The 16,766-nt window shown below is 47.3% G+C and overlaps 1 protein-coding gene across 2 annotated transcripts in view; it reads right to left on the reverse strand.

Moving 5' to 3' along the window:
• Positions 1 to 1,066: 1,066 nt before the first annotated feature.
• The window catches only part of VCL (vinculin), a 111,289-nt gene continuing 95,589 nt past the window's right edge, over positions 1,067 to 16,766 (reverse strand). The window contains exons 15-22 of one of the 2 annotated variants that reach the window (XM_028109550.2): positions 15,548 to 15,656; positions 14,127 to 14,429; positions 12,727 to 12,851; positions 11,246 to 11,431; positions 8,171 to 8,374; positions 5,997 to 6,200; positions 5,475 to 5,579; positions 1,067 to 3,187 (exon numbers count right to left, since the gene is read on the reverse strand). In XM_028109550.2, coding sequence (XP_027965351.1) covers positions 3,041 to 3,187; positions 5,475 to 5,579; positions 5,997 to 6,200; positions 8,171 to 8,374; positions 11,246 to 11,431; positions 12,727 to 12,851; positions 14,127 to 14,429; positions 15,548 to 15,656 — 1,383 coding nt within the window. In that variant the 3' untranslated portion in view covers positions 1,067 to 3,040. The remainder of the gene's footprint in view (positions 3,188 to 5,474; positions 5,580 to 5,996; positions 6,201 to 8,170; positions 8,375 to 11,245; positions 11,432 to 12,726; positions 12,852 to 14,126; positions 14,430 to 15,547; positions 15,657 to 16,766) is intronic. The other variant, XM_028109549.2, reaches the window with a different exon arrangement.

A 16,766-nucleotide genomic window follows, 5' to 3' on the forward strand; every position in this document is an offset into this window, starting at 1 on the left:
CCTACTAATAACAAAGATCCATGAATATTTAGTAGTAGTAGAATATTTTTCAAACACAGAATTCCAGCTAATCTCAGAAGTGCCCCACTTTATAAATTCTTAAAGGAGATTTCCTAAGAGCAAATGAAGTAGATGCTCGTTTTCTGCATAAGGAATTTACCATCATTCAGAGAGAATTCACGTGATGGGTTCATTCCTAAAGTGGTGCTACAGAATAGCCCTTGGAAGATGCTGGTCTTCACTGTTAGAGTCCTCTGATTTGAGAAAACAACTAAAAAATATAATGCAGCAGGAAGGCAGCACCCGTGAACATACGGTAACAAAAATGAGACCATGAAATCTGTTTTCAGATACTGCCAAGCTAATTCCGTAGCCTTGGACATTTCTCTTTAACTCCAGCAGTCTGGAATCTTGCCTCCCTAGTCAGCAGCACTTCTAAATCAGCCATAAATGTAGTCTGCAGCACTATCCCTCTGTAATGATCCCCTTTCAGATCCAGAAAATCAGGCAAAAACAGTGAGGCGTCCGTTTTCCTCCCAAGTACCTACTCCTACTTCTCATCAGTTTTTCCTCAAGCGAGAGGAGTATGTCCCCCAAAGCTAGCTCTGCCTTATAGCCTGGGTGGATCTCTGACAGCCCTATTGTTCTATATTGGGCTTTGAAATATAAAAAAAGATAGACCTGTGGTATTCCTGTCCCTGTAACAGCTTCAGCTTCTTAGGTGTGATGGTCTCCACGACTACCTAGCAGTTTTTAAGATGAAAACAGACTACTTCAACCAGAGGATGATCCACATCTTCTGGCTGTTTTCTTCCTATTGTTCACCCCGGTCACCTCCTCCTAGTGTAAAATCCCCAAAGTCGTGCTTTATTACGTAGACCCTTGTTAAGTAAATATGCTGCTGCTACTGTATAGTAGTATGTTGTTCATCCAGTACAACACTAGGATTAAATAAAAGTCTTCAGTTTCCAGATCCTGAGGATTAGTTTCATTGGCTCTTTTTCAAAACAGAGGAGAAAGCGGAACTAAACGTTTTGCTAAAATAATATACCCATCATTTAAAGCATTATTTATACAAATGCACTTTATTGTTTTAAACAGAAGAAGAGGCAGAAAATATTTGCATATAACAAATCCTAGCTTAGAAATGTAGTTTTTTAGTGGTGATGTCTCTAATCAGTCTTCAGGGGATTTTTTTTTTTTTTTTTTTTTTTTTTAATTTGCCTCACTGTGTCTTGAGCACTGATATTAGAGAAAAGCACATCGGCACAAAGTGTAAACCAGTGCCAAAGCACTGGAAGAACATGGAGAGCAAACGTGGTTTTTCTTATTTCCTCTAAGTAATCTTTCATAAAACAAAAGGTGATCTTTGGCATAGATTCATACTTTAAAGGCATTAATATTGCATTTATATCAGGTAAGCAACTATACAAATATGCTGAGGGCCTTGAAAATACTATTCATCAGTTAAAACAGAGGAAGCCTGAGTGTACAGTACCGACTGAAGACCAGTGTTACACATTCGATGTTGGGATTGAACACACATTGGAGCTGAGAAGGAAGGACCTTCAGGCAACGGTTCTTACTCCTTTACTCGTCCAGTTCTGGCTTTGGGAAGAAGTAGGATTTCGTGTGCTGGGCAATGCTTAGACAGCAGTGATAAGTGCAAAAAAGGAAAAATTCTTCTCTCTCACTTTGCTAATAGGAAACTTACGGTGCTAGTTAAATATTATACCCATTACTCGCGAGCATTCATACTTGGGAGAGAGGAGAGGATACAGGGCTTGGTTAAGGGAGGTAGGAATATACTGAGGACTATCTCCCATTGATTCATCCCCAACGGTGCCAGTATTCCAGTCTGCAAGTACCAATCTCCCTTAGGTAGGAGGTACCCTTGAGACAGGACTGCCTTTCTATTAAACATTCCGGGGGGGGAGGGGGGCAAGCACCAGTTCTTAGGACTGAATTTCAAAAGGATAAAAAGGATCTTTCAAAATTACAATGAACAAGCACATATCTTTAAAATCTTGTTTAGGAAGGGTATGAGGGAAGAATACAAAAGCCAGGATTGGAGAAATGATTTGGTTAAAAACTAAATGCAGCATTTCAGCTCAGAAAGAACAGTAAGAGCTAAGAATGAACGATAAGGCCTCAGCACAGACCTCTGCAGGCAGTGACAAAGCATGAGGCGCCTGGGAGTGGCCCTGCCCGGAAGATGGGCAGGGCCTCGCCCGGCTACTCTGCCCCTCCAGTGGCAGAGAGCACCAGGACACACAGTGTGGGGGATGCCTACCTTCACAGGCCGAGGCGGGATATAGGGTGGGAAGTTTCCCTAGCACAGAGGTTGCTCAGGGGCAAGGTAAAGACAATCGTGTGACTCTGTGATTTCCTCCTGAGAGTGAAATTTGGTTTTGCACTGTGGGAAATTAGGATTAAACTGGGGAAGGGCAAGAGGTGAATCCAGGCCCCACAAACTGGGGCTCCCCAGAGGCCTTTTTCCCTTGTAGCAGCAAAGCTCACTTCTGAAAAGAACCCAGATAGCACAGCTGGGCTCAGGAGCAACACGGAAAGCCCAAAACAAATTTTGGAGGCACAGTGATTTCCTTCTTAACAACTTGCCTGGGCCCTGGATCTTGGGAGCCTGGTGGGGAGAACTGGGGATGGGGTGGGGGGTGGCAGTGAAAAGGAAGAAGAGGAACTGTCCCCTAGGGAATGAGGGCAGAGCAGGGTGTCTTGGCTAGTGTTCAGTCTTGGATTCTGAGCTTACATGAAGTCCATGGGCTAGAAACCCAGTCTTCCTATTGGGATAGAGGGTGCAGGAGTCTAACGGTGTTTGAGAATACAGGCTTTATACGGAGAAACAAAGTGTCCATGACAAGAGTATAAATGGTTTCTAAAGTGAAGAGGCCCCATTCCTTTCTGTTAGGTCAGGCCAGGATGTGGCCTATAACCCCCTAGCAATTCTCTGCATCTTCTGGGACTCGGATCATTTCATTCTGTTTAGCAGGGGTTTCTGTGCCAGCCAGGTTTGACCAGCTGCCTACTGGTACCAGGGAGTCTTTCTAACCCAGCGCAGCGTAAATCCAGCATCTGTTCGAATTTTGATTGAAGCAGCTTCTGCTTCTCGAACAGTCTCCTTCACAGACTGCATGAGGTTCTGGGCATTGTGAACCAGCATCTCTGTGGCCTGCAAGGAAAGAGAAACTCTCTGTTACTTATCGTCCCTGATGCAGCCCTTCCTCCAGAACCGGCCTAAGCCAGGCGTGGACTGCAGGTTACCCTGCTTGCAGCTGGCATCCCCGTACTTGTCACATCCCTGGTGGGTTAGGGTGAGCACCAAAAAGAACCCCGAAAGGCCATCCATGATTATGTACTATACCCTCAGCCGGCCTTCCAGCACATACCCTTTCCTGGTCTTCAAACAAGCTCCTGCTCTTCCCTCTACCTGGAGTGCTTTTCCCTCATGGCTCAGCCCTCACCTCCTTCAGGTCTTTGCTCAGATGTCAGTCACTTTGGTGAGGCAGTCCCTGCTCACCTTATTTGAAATCACAAACACCTTCCCAAGGGACAGCATTCCTCATCCTCCAATTCTTCATTTTTCTCCATAGAACCCATCATTACTAACTGATGTGCTTTATGTAAATTTTACCTAGTTTTTTGTTTTATCTGTTTTACCTGATTTTATTTAAAATTTAAGTTCCACAAGGGCAGTGATTTTTGTGAGTTTTGTTCACTGCTGTGCCCTGTGTTAGGGCAGTGCCTGGCACAAAAGAAGTATTTCATAAATATTTAATTTTAATAATGAATGAAAAAATAACCAAATGAACAAACCAATCATCTTATAAATCCATGAAAATCTAAGTAAGTAAATCTCCTAAACACACAAACTTACAGGACTAAGATCACACTAGTACTCCCAACACAGAAACTCAGAGAACTTACTGATCCATTAGCTCACTAATTTTTTTGAATTCTTAACTATTTTTGAGCCAACAAAAAACTACCTTTGAGCCACAGACCCTTTGAGGATTTCATGCGGTCTTCCCTGGATTCTTCTCTGGAAAATGCTCACGTGTGTAAAATCTGTCCATGCAATTTCTGAGGGCTCATCAGCTCTGAGGCATGACTATGCGCTGGTTCCTGGTCAGCTGATCTTTTCACTCCGTAAACAAAGAGGCTGAGGCCCAGATAGGTTCGGAGATTTGCGACCACACTCACACAATTGTCAGGATGAGGACTCAAAACTTCTGACTTGCCGTCCTGTGTTTTTGCATTCTACCGCCCTGTCAGTTGCTAGCTTGTGTACTGCAATATGAGGGGGAACGTAGTAGATATTCCCAGAATACATTTGGGTTGGTTAATTAAATGACATGGTCTGAAAGTATGAGTCCTATCCTTCCTTCTCTGCTTCTTCCACTTCCTTTTCTTGGGGCAGATGAGATCACATGACAGGAAATAGCCCAGTGCCCAAACCCTGCCTAGAATACACGGAAGTTAGGGGAGAAGATCCAATCCCCAGGGCGAACGAGGAGGGTGAGGGTGAGAGCTGTTGGATTAAAACATGGCGGTGAGAGCAGCACCACTGACACCAGATGGTAGCCTCCCTTGTCTCCTCCAAGGCGCTCCTGGCCTAGAGATCAGGGATGGTCTCCCAAAGTACCTGGGAGTTCCCCCAGGAGAAGGGACTGTGTCTATTTTTCTAACTCCCCCATACAGTGCCCAATACAGTCTCACACGCACCCCTGTGTCCGCTGAGCCTGTCTGGGCAGTTCCAGAAAAGCCGTGCCACCCTACTGTAAGACGACCTTGGAAGCAGGGCTCACAGCAGGGCCTACTAGGGAGGAGATACAGAGACCAAGAGGTGCTCAAAGGAGGGCTTTCCCAATCATCCTGGGCCACACTTCCAGGAGGGAGCGAAGGAGGACAGACTCCAAAAAGTGGTTGCCAGCCCTTAGGAGAACCCTCCCACCATCCTTATTTCAATGCCTGTCAAAGAATCCAAGAGAAGCACCTCCTTTGGGCTGGCATTACAGCCTCTGCGCACGCCTATCTCAGGCCCCTGAAAAGCCGACACTGTTCACCCTCCCCGAGGTACTTCTCACCCAGTGAGCTGGGAAGCAGAAGTGCTCTCCAGCCACAAAGACACAATGGGCAGGAGTGAACAGGCACTGGAGGCCTCCAGAGAGTCACACCTATTCCACGGAGACAAAGAACTGAGCTGAGTCCCAAGTGTTACTGGCACTTCACCCGAGGCCTCAACTTCTCATCTGTGAAGCGACAAAAGTTGCACAAGAGCTTTCCCTTCCCCTTCGAAGTTTCTGATGCATCTGCCCAACCTTCTGAGAGAGTTAAAGACTCCATTCCGCATACTGAATACTCAAATCACAGGTCAGATTTCCCCCAAAGCTGAATCAAGTTGCTATAAAGTGGCACCAAAGATGTTGGCAAGAAACCAGAAGCAGCAGAACACATACCTGCTCAGACTCCTCGTCACTGATGTTGGTCCGGCCCAGCATGGTGGCCTTCACCGTGGACAGGATCTTGAGTTGGGTGCTTATGGTTGGGATTCGCTCGCATACCTAAGAAGCAAGCTTAGTTTAGCGTGTTTCCAATGTTTTCTTTGCCCGCAAGCTCTTTGAGGGCAAGACTTATCCACCTCTGTATTCCTAGAGGCTGGCGTGCAGAAGGCATCCCATATATTAGCAGCAGGATTCCACTTGCTTTCCCCCTAGGATCTACTGATCCTTTGTTCAGAAAGGAAGCGTTATAACTTTTTCATTTGATCAGGAAAGAAATTTTCCTGTATCTGTCTTTCCCAAATATACATGTGTATTTCCCCTTTCTGCTATTCCATCAGAACTCCCCCACCTCCTCCTTGCTCATCCAGTTTTCTCTCTCCTGCTTTCTCCCTCCCACGCCCCCGACTCTGACACACACACACACACACACACACACACACACACACGCACACACGCACGCACGCTTCTCTCAAGTACCTGTAAGAGGTTGGTTCTAATCCGCTTATCTGTGCACTGCTTGGCAACCTCCTTGGCCAACCGCGTCACCTCATCTGAGGCTTTGGCAATGTCCTTGGCACACTGAATCAGTGCCCGCTTGGTACCGCTGCCCCCTCTTACCAGCCGAGACATCTCCGCCATCAGCAGAGCCATGCGCTTGGCTGCTGCAATGATGTCATTGCCCTAGAGAGAGACGCAAAGATAGAACGTGAGCCCAGCCCACACTGGCCAAGTGAGGGAAGGAAGTAGAAGCACAGAGAAGAGAGGAGGGAGCCTGCCGCTCTAGCAGCCTCTGGAAGGGTGAGAAGAACAGGACTGCTCTTGAGCGACAGACCGCACAGGAGGGCGGAGAGAAGGGTGAGCCGGGCGCTCCGCCCCGCACTCTGAGACAGAGCGAGATGACCCCGCTGAGAAAAGGAAGACCTGCAGATTAGTCTGGAAGGGCAACAGGTGTGCCCCTGGCATAGCACTGAGCAAGCACTTCATCTCCAAGTTAATCATGTCAATCAAAATGAGGACGGGACGGAGAAGTTGGTTAAACAGGCATTCTCCTTTCTAGAGGGGGAAAGCGGGAGAGCTAGCTAGCTTGAGGGGAAAAATACAGAGGAGCCTTTCCAGACGCTGAAATCATCCACTTCACCCTAACCCTCGTTACAAATAGCAGCCAAGAACTGTGGCTGCTGAGCTAGAATTTAAACCAAGTAACTATGGTCAGCCTGGGTGAGAAAAGATCTATTTTCTCCCCTAGACAGCTCCTGCCCTCCCTGCTACTGCCTCTTATTTGTCCTGTCAGCCTCAGGGAACATGTTATTTTAATTTGTCACATTTAAAAAGGCCATGAATCAATTCTTCAGTCCTCTCAGCTAAGTGGCTTCAATTAAAGAAACCTTCAGCTAAGAGCAGAAAAATAAAAATGAGTCAAGCTGTACATGGAACTCCCACTCCAGCTCATAGTGGGTTACCTTCGAGGGGGCATTTGGGTTCATTAAAACCTTCGTGGGTCATAATAAAGAGCTGTGCAAGGAATTTACGTTATGCCCTCAAAAGGTGCACCTTTTGGCTGCTAACAACCAAAAATAACACTGCAATGTTCAAAACTACCTCAAAGGTCAGGCCCTACTCATTTTTCCCCTCATGCTTTTCAATTTTCTGTACAAGGCAGTGAGACATACACAAACCATGCCCCTGCAGGGCACACTGTGAGACACCCCACAGGCATCATGAGGTGGCCGACCGCTATGCTGGGAGGCGTGTGACATCTCAGGCAGTCACGGAAGCGAGAGAGAATACAGGGATGGGAAGAAGTGACGAGAACAGGGGCAGGTCAGACAAGGCCGTCGGGCCCATCTCTTCCAGTGTCGACCTGGGACCATTCCAGGATTCATGAACTTGATTAGAAGACAGTGTGGTGCCGGGGTTAGTTATTACCCATCACTCTTCAAACCCTTTCTTCTTGCAACATGCTACCTTCAAAGGGAAAGTGATTGCCTTCTTCCTCCACTCCCCACACTAGTGTCGGTTCAGTCCCAAGGCCAAAGCTGTGGCTGCCCGTCCTGCAGCCCCGAGTGCTCTCTGTCTCCCAGCCCCGGCCCCTCCCCCTGGAACACCTGGACAAGCAGTCGGTGAAGCCCCCTTCCCTGTGGGTTCCCATTAAGGCCAGCATCTGCCAGGCAGCCAAGTGCAGGGCAGCAAGCAGCCCGCCCCAGGGACTCTGCCGTATAAAGCCGCTTCTCATCCTGGTCCACTCTGCCTGAGCCATCATGACAGGTCAGCAGAGGAGGGGGCGGCGGGCCAAGCTCAATGGTCAGGCCAGGGGCCTTTTAATGGTCTACAGTGGTTCCTGACCTGCAAGCCATTGAGAGATCCATGGCTTCCCAAGGGGTTTAAGGTTCCAATCAGGTCAGTAAGAAAAGGAATCCTTTCAGAAAGTGACCCATCTCTACCCCCCAACAAACATAAATGCAATCCAATTAATCTGGCATTAGCAGACCTATCAAACTTGTGAAGCCAGTCCTAACAACAAGGTGCAGACAGACAGAGGCCCGCCCCGCTCAGACTCACAGGACTCGCACAGATCATGAGTGATGCAATGTGTCAGGCTGCACATGGCCGGATGCATATGGAGCAGCCCCACCGGGGGTGCTAATCAGTACCTTACTAGACCACTTGGTAGCTTCGCGATGCAAGGACTGAGCCGCGGCCAGAATGGGCTGGTTGACCGGCTGATTGGATGGCATTAACAGCAGCTCAGGTTCGAAATCGTCTTCCATGTCAGGGGGGACAGGGAACCCAACAGCATCGGCCGCATCTGCCTCAGCTACAACACCTATACCCACCTCAGCGGCCCGGTTACCCGGCTTTGTCGATGGCAGGAAGGATGAGAAACAGGGACAGGGTTAGTAAGAGCAGTAGGACGGGGGCGGTGGGGTGGGGTGGGGCGGGAGCTAAGCATCAGCTGGTTTAGTAACCAAAGCTTGCCTAAGATGGGAAAGAAAAACGGCATCTCTCCGGAAGCCAAATGAACCAAACTCCACAGAAGGGGGATTCGCAGCCTCCAGCACCAGCCCAGGCCCCCGCTGTTCTCAGTGAGAGAAAGAAAGAGACTCACTCCAGTGGCAAAAGGTTTCCAGAGAAAAATTTAAACCAAGAAAGCAAGTGGCATTCCTTTTTTATACACTTACCACCAAAGTTAAACTTGCCAAGAATAATTTTCATGTCAGAACATTTCTGAGAGGCCAAACAACCAAACAAAAGTAGCTGATTACCTTTAAAAGGAATCCAGAGGGAAGAAGTAAACGCAGCCACACAACTTGCTTTGAATGGAACAAAGTGATCCCCCCCACCCCCCACCCAAGCTGGTTCCTATGGACACTGTTCTAGATCTTCTGGGACACAGGAAGTGACCTGGGTCAGCTCTGCAAGTTGCCAGACACAGATCATTATTTCCAACAGGAGTTAAAAAGTCCCAGAATTTAAAATGATACAGCAGAGGCCACTGACAGCAAACCAGGAAAGAGGCAAAGAAAACAAACGCAATAGTGAGTGAGAAGGACTTTTCAAATACCCCATAATCAGCCCGCCAAAAGGAGCCTCCAGCAGAATGTGCCTCATCCCGCTTCCGGTCTAAGGGAAAACCCACACTTCAGAGCGGCTCTCCGCCCCCTCCAGGCCCTCGGAGACAGACGCCTCCACGACCTCCTCCTGCATCCACTACTACCACTGACTCAGAAACCTGCTCCTTGGGTACAAGCTAAATCTCTCCTGTTGCACACTAGGGTTCTCACCCCAACCTTAATTTACATACTTCACACATAACCCAGGAACATAGCTACTGACCAAGGCTGAGTTCAGAGGAGCCCAAATCAGTGCCCACGAGAGAACAGGACCCATGAGGGGGAGAGAAACGATTTAATACCAGGGATGGGGAGTCTGAAAGGCCAGGGCAAGAGGCAGTGTGATCAGATGCTGAAATAGGCAGAGGGGAAAGAAAATAAAAGGAATTGCCTCAGTGAAGCCAAACCATGTATATGAAGAATGGTGAACACAGGTTCTTCTTTAAAAAAAAAAAAAAAAATTTTTCCTTTCAGTTATCTCTATACCTAAAGTGGGGCTCAAACTCTTGAACCCAAGATCAAGAATCACATGCTCTACTCACTGAGCTGGCCAGGTGTCCCTGAACAGTGGCTCTTTATATCCAACATCTCGAACCAAGGGGAAGTAAGAGTTTGCCTGGAAGTTTATTTGAAGTTGCTATCGCTCCTAAAATTCTTATCCTGCATGGGAAACCTGTCTCCAAGAGGTGATGACAAAGTTGGAGAATTCAGGGCAAATAAGGGGTTCAGGTACATTCTAAACCCTTTCCCTAAAGTCTGTCTCAATCAGGACTCATCCCCATTCCTTAGAGGAGAGGCCAGCTCACTGCTGCTGGGGTTCAGAGTCTCAAAGTGTACAAAAACAGACAGACACACAAACACATACCACCCTCACCCCCCAAACACACACGGGTCAAGGAGCTCCTGACTCACAGCTCAAAGCTGGCGGTCCTCTGATGCGCCAAGCCTCCAGACAGTCAGACCTAAAGACTTCTGGACACAAACGGCAGAGTGGGGTAAATATGTAGGCCGATGCCGTCTGCCCCTTACGTTTGTTTATGATTCATGTATATTTTATGTCCTGCTACACGATTTATCTGGGTTTATTGTAATGAAATTTAAATTGCCTTTAAAATCTTTGAGTAAAACCAACCTCCACTGTCCCCTCCACCCCACTTTCCACATGCACTGGGACTCTGCAAACGGTCCTAGAGGTGTGCACGCCCCAGGTGGAAAGATACGATTATAAATAATTCCATGGCCAGGCCCAACACCAGCAAGGTCACTATTCATTCCTTCTTAGAACCTAGGCTCACAGCTAACAACACAGAAAAATACAGCCAAGGTCAATTTCCCAGCCTGGAAAAACCCAAGATCAGCTGCATGCAGAAGGTCCCTGAGGAACTACAGTTCCTACAAGAGCTTGAGACGGCCGAGGGCGTGAAAAGGCAAATAAATGATAGGAATAAAGATCTAGAAGAGAGAGTCCTATTACAAACAGTTGAGCACTGAGTTAGAACTACATTTCACTGCCAGGTTAGCAGTAATATTTAGCTCTTATCTAGAAAAGCTACCACGCACTTTTCATCATTTAGGGGGAAATAGGCAAAAGTTATTCACAGGGCCTGACCGCTGCAGCATCCACATTTGCACCGACCACATTCAGATTTGTGGAGCTGGAGTTAGCCTGGAACGGTCTCGAATTGAGGGGTAAGATGATTCCGAGAGAAGGACAGAGCACACGGCTCCTAAGACATCAATCTACCTGCTTTCCTGAAAAATAGAAGGAAAATGCAAACACTTCATCTAACTCTAGCAGAGCCCACAGAAGACTATTTCACATCTGGAGTGCAGATAATTAGCAAGAGAGCATCTAAAGATATTCAGCAATCCCGAGAAAGAAAAGCAATTTCTAAAAGACCCCAATGTCCAGGGTCACAGCAGCTGACACGCGCATGGACAGAGGAAAGGAACCCCCTCTCAAACATCTTACTGAGCCACAAGTAAGAAGAGGATCATGTTCCTGGCAACAGCAGGAACCAAAGCGGAGAGAGGGTAACCTTCCAATCAGCTTCTTCTTCCTGGGCTGTGTGCATGTCTTCATCCTTTTCCAGCAAGAAAAGCCTCATTACTTACCTTGCTGGACCATTTGCGAGCTTCATCATGGAGCTGCCTGGCAGCCATCATCATTGGCTGGTTAATCACCTCCCCGGCCTTCTGCTCAGGGAACTCTTCATCCTTCTCCTCCGGAGGTGGGGGCCTGGGCGGAGGGACCTCACCCTCAGGCAGAGGTGGTTTGGGAGGAGCAAGCTCATCTGCCAGCTAAGAAAGAATTAGTGGGTTGTAAGTAAAACCCTAGGAACTACTCCCCTCTAGAATTTTCCTTTCCTCCAAAAAGCATCCCCAGAAAAGCCACCCACGTTCATTCCATATAAGACCACCCACATGGAGCACAGGGACCACTTGCTTCAATCTCAACAGATGCATATTTTCTTTCCTGCTTCTCCACAAAAAGCCAACAGCTACAGTTTTGGACGTATCCCAGGGAGACATGCACAGCACTACTGGACCAAGGCTCCCCAAAGAGGATGGATCTAATTTGTGGTCCTGACTGTGGAAGGGAAGTTGCACAGGTGACTAACTTCTCCCCCGGGCCTCAGTCTCCCCATCTGTCAACGAGGGGTAGCTAAACCAAATGACCTCTAGGATCTTGATTCTAAGTGTCATGAATCTGTTGATCACATAAAAAGCCAGGCCCCAGAACAGTCCTCCCGCTGGCCCCACCCAGGCACCAAAAGCCCAGCTACAAAGAAGCAAACGAAGCTGAAGCATCAGAGGCTGGAGAAACACTGTGCCTCAGCTTGGGCAAAAGGACCCAATTCTGTCCTCAAACAACTTAGAAACTTCCATCTCTTACTGACATGAAACATGGGAAAGTAAGTCAAGGAAAGTAAATCAAATTATTGCCCTGATGAGCTATTCCCAAAGTCCAGCTACTTCCAATACTGTTAGAATAATCACTATTTCCTATACTAGGATTTGTATCTGTAAGATACTGCCCAGCTAAGCCTCCTCCAAAACCATTTACCTATGGAAGAATAAATTTATGGTACTTTGGGGTACACAAAAAGAGTTTAAATTAAGAGTTGGAGAAAAATTAATTAAAAAAAAAAACTATTACTTTTGTTACAAAAAAAAAAGTCAAGTAAAGAAAAATGTACACAAGTCTAGCCACCTCAGTTTTGCCCTTGTCAATTGGGAACACAAAAAATCTCCTCACCACCAGATCATCTTCCCACTCTTCATTAACTCGTCCTATGACCTCATCACTCATCACATCCACACTTCCCAAAGCCAGCTCCTCTGCTCCAGTCAGTCCCCACCACAGCAGGCCAGCCCCCCAGCCCCCCACCTACCCAGCACGCCCGGTGCCTAAGCACAGTGTTAGGACCCTACTGATTTTGGAATGCAAGTCAACTTGTGCGTCCGACTAAGCTTCAGGTAAAAGCTAAACGAAGACACCTCGTCAACAAGGCTCCAGAGCACAGCCTACCTCCCTCTTGCTACAGTCCCAGCACCCTCTGCTCAATTCTCCCCATCACTCTGAATTTACTTACACGGAGCTGCTCAAGATCCGGAGGAGGAGGCGGGAAGTCAGGCTCCTGAGGTTGGAAGGCTTCTCTGACCTTGGCCACAGCTCCCAGGATCCGATATCCTGAGTCCAGGAAGCTCTTTTGCAGGCCTAAACATAAGACGCCCTCACTTTCAGCTGGGCAGGACAGTGCCCTGGAGCACTGTCTGTCCAGCAGCAGAACTGGTTTCTATGAACAAAAGCTGGATGTGAAGCTGCCAGGAAGCGTCACAGGCAGTGACTGAAGGGGAAGGCACGTAAGGGCAAGGCAGATGCCATAAGGCCTACAAAGAGTCACAAGTGTCACAAACCAGCTAATCCCTGCGCTACAGGGTGCGCTCTTGCCCGTACAATTAGCAAGTACTTAAGCAAGCCGTTCCTGGGTGTGATCACTTTGGGCTCGGGGGGGGGGGGGGGGCTCATCACCTCTCTGATGATGAAGCAGTCAAGAGATAAGCCTGCCCAACTCAGGACGGGAGATGTCAGTTTCAGATTGGGCAGACATCCCCCAGAGTACGTCTCACCTTTCTCCCGACTCCTCTGCTCAACTTGGCATTAAGTGTATTAACCCCTAGGTTGAGCTGCCGCTGCTACAGTGTCCAGTCACCTGGGATTCAGGAATTCTACTCGAACTACTAGAAACTCCAATTAGGAAACGGAGCATGTCCTTAGTGACAGTGGGGTGAAGATATGAGAAAGATCCTGCCCGGGCTACGGATGAACAACGCAGCCCTTCCTTCCCACTCCCTTACGCTGCCTGGATTCCACTCATGGGCTAGACACACTGGATGCTCAGAACAGGAAGGAATCCAGATGTTTCTAACCAAAGGAGTGGTAACATCTTCAGTAATACTGAAAACATGCTCACAGATCAGCTAAAGAAAACCTGGATTCTTCGGTGCGGGATCAGGATATTCACTGAGGAGGTCTACAGATCAATTTAAGCCCTCCAGATGTGACAGAAACAGAAAATGTCTTACAGAGAAAAAAGCATTTTAAGAAAAGCAGAAGAGCAGTTATGCCAGTTACATAAGCTAAATGGTTGATAAAATGGTTTTCGTGCCTCTTCTGAGTAATTTCCAACATAATGACTAAAGAGAGCCAGGAACTATCTAGTCAAACAGGAAGAAAGCACAGAAAGGTTGGTCCAGAGCAACTAACTTGCAATGAACCTGCCAATATTGCAGAAGATAGTCTGTGTCATACTTTTTTTTTTTTGGACGTAAAAAGATTAATCTAGCATTCTCAACCTAAGGATCTGCGTGCGGTGTTTGCTCTCAGACGCGGTATGTGGTGGTGGCAGGGTGGGTGCGCATCGTCTCGGCACCCTGTCAGCTTCCTGAGGAAACCTCTCGAGTGAGGTGAACCACACCAGGCACCGCTTACCGGGCTCAGAGATGTTTCCAGCCACAGCCTTTGCGTCCATCACCATGGGGGAGATGGTTTTGCTCAGTTCATCAGAGGCGGCTTTCACAGCCTCACGGAACTTGGGGTCCTCTGAGTTCTCCACTTCCCTCTTGGCCACCAGCAGGATACGGTTGGCCCGGCGGGCGATGCTGGTTGCCCCGGCGACCAACATCTGCGGCTGGATGTTGGCCATGGCTACTTTACACTTGTCCAGGTCTTTTTTAATTGCTTCTTCAGAAGCATCCAACAGAGATTTGGTATCAATAGCTTCGTCCACCAGCCCTGTCAGGAGAACAGAAATGGAATTTTGTTTCCATTTTAGAAGAACAGCGACTCAAAAACCCTCTGGTCCACTCAAGGTTCTCACATGAGAGTAAAACACCCAGAATGTGCTCCCTCAGCTCTAACTCCTTCCTAAACCATCAAAAGCTTCCAGGTGATTACCTTAGATCAAAAAAAAAAAAAGTGAAGATGTCCAGGAGGCCGTATCGATTCACAAGATTCATACCGACCGTGGTCACTGGCCTTCTCGTGTCCACCACAGCCCACCGGAATCGCAGCGACAACAGGATGGTGTCTCCGGCATTTACCGCATCGCCACGTTATGCTAATAACACAGTCTCCCTTCCCGGCTCACTCCACAGCCATCTGTTGCTTGTTGGCAGCTTGTCATGCCCAAGACGAGCCACACAGGGGATTCTAATAAACCTAACCGCCTGCGTCTTGTTTCTGTTAGCTCTCTTCCGACATCCCAGGAGCTCCACTTTCATGTCTGGCTGCAAGGGACCCTGTCACGGCAGGCTCTGCAGGGAAGCTGAGGAGCCCACGTTCCTCATCTCTTCCCTCCTCTCCTATCCCTCCCTCCACAGAGAGTGAAGAAGATTCGGAGGTGCCGCCTCATTTGCATAGACACATGTTTGTTGGCGGCTGGTTTCTCCTTTTTTAAAAAAAACTACGTAGTTGATAAGTTGGAGGAAACTCTGAGACAAGTTGTATTAAAAGGTAGCCATTGTGGTTCCTTGAAATGTGAACCCGCCGAAAATGACAGGGACACTTACTGTATCCACAAACACCCCGCCTCCCAGCCTCTGAAACCAAACTCTGGTTCAGACTGAGCAAAGGCGCTATTCAAAGAGAAGATAGGAGCCGTAACAATAAACATCACACTGGGAGGGCAGCATTAAAATAAAAGACTCAAAGAGCCTCTCTTCAAACAAAGTTGCAAGGCTTGAATGAGAAGCCCCTGCTGCTCAGCAGCCTTAATCAGGGCCAAGTACACTGTCGGGCACATGACCGTCCCTTCATCCAATTACAGCTGAGTAACATAACCGGTCCTGCTCGAGTTTCTCAGAACTCATTCCTCAAGGACTAGACAGTAAGAACTTCACACGCAACTCTACCTGTCATTTTTTCGACATTATCAATCCACTGGTTCTTCATGGTCTCAAAATGTTCGTAAGCAGCTTGATTTCCAGGATTCCTAAGTAAGATGCGAGCAGCCGAGACGACCTGTCAATGACAAAACCGCCTTTAAACCCCAGGGCGCCCTCCCACTGGAATACAAACCTTCAGCGAAGCTCTCCCCTCTCCACCTACAGATGGTGCTAGAAAGCCAAAAATGCGCACGTCTTTGCAGGCAGAACCCAGGAGACTTGGGTCTCCTAAATAGCTCACCCGAATGGGCCCGCGCAAAAGGTTTTATAGTCACAGCCTGATTTTTGAGAAGGTAACAGAATGACAAAGGAAATGGCACTCACTTGATACTTCAGAACATACACAGAACTGACATGTTTAAACCCTTGATGTAGACTCTTCCATCTTAAAAAGCACCACCAAGAAAAATACTAAAAAAACCCTTAAAGGGGGGTTATTTATGAATATTTATAAAAAAGTAACTGTCTACAGTTAACGAAGTACTTTCACATCCATTATCTTACTGAATCCTCACAACAATCCTATGAAACAGGGCGGGTAATTTCTCCAACTTTACCGATGCAAAAACCAAGACTCAGAAAATGACTTGCTCAAAAGCTCCCAGTGAAGCAGTTACAGCAGTTAGGGAAGGAACTAACATTTACCAAGTATTTGGTAAGTTACAGGCTATACACATATCCTCTTAGTTCTCCAAAATATCCATTAGGAAAGAATTCTCTCCATTTTACAGATGAAGAAACTCAAGGTCACAGACGATTCAATTCCAGACCTGTCTCCAAAATCCTTACTCTTGCTATAGGTTGGTGTCTTTAGTTTTCGTTTTTTTTCTCTTCTTTAGGAATCTCAGTTTTATACAGAAATACCTACATTCGATGTTCCATGTTTTATGGAAATTTTTAAAGAAACTTATACGTGTTCATATTTTATGGAAGTATTTTGAAGAAGTTGGACATGTATGATTTTTCAAGAGAATCTAATTTGTTAACATGCCACGTGGGCAAAAGATAAACAATAAAGGTGTGGGGTTTTTTTCCCATCCTTTCCTGCAAGTTCCCACCAAAATCAGTATCACGGACGTGTAAAGCCTACCATGGGTCCTGATGTACTGCAGGTACATAATACATATCTGCTGAATGAAATCAATTTTTAAAAAATGAACTTTCTGGGGCGCCTGGGTGGCTCAGT

Source organism: Eumetopias jubatus, unplaced genomic scaffold (genome assembly GCF_037043125.1).
Source record: "Eumetopias jubatus isolate StellerSeaLion01/CBP00866 unplaced genomic scaffold, mEumJub1_p1.0 scaffold_17, whole genome shotgun sequence".
Taxonomy (NCBI): Eukaryota; Metazoa; Chordata; class Mammalia; order Carnivora; family Otariidae; genus Eumetopias; species Eumetopias jubatus.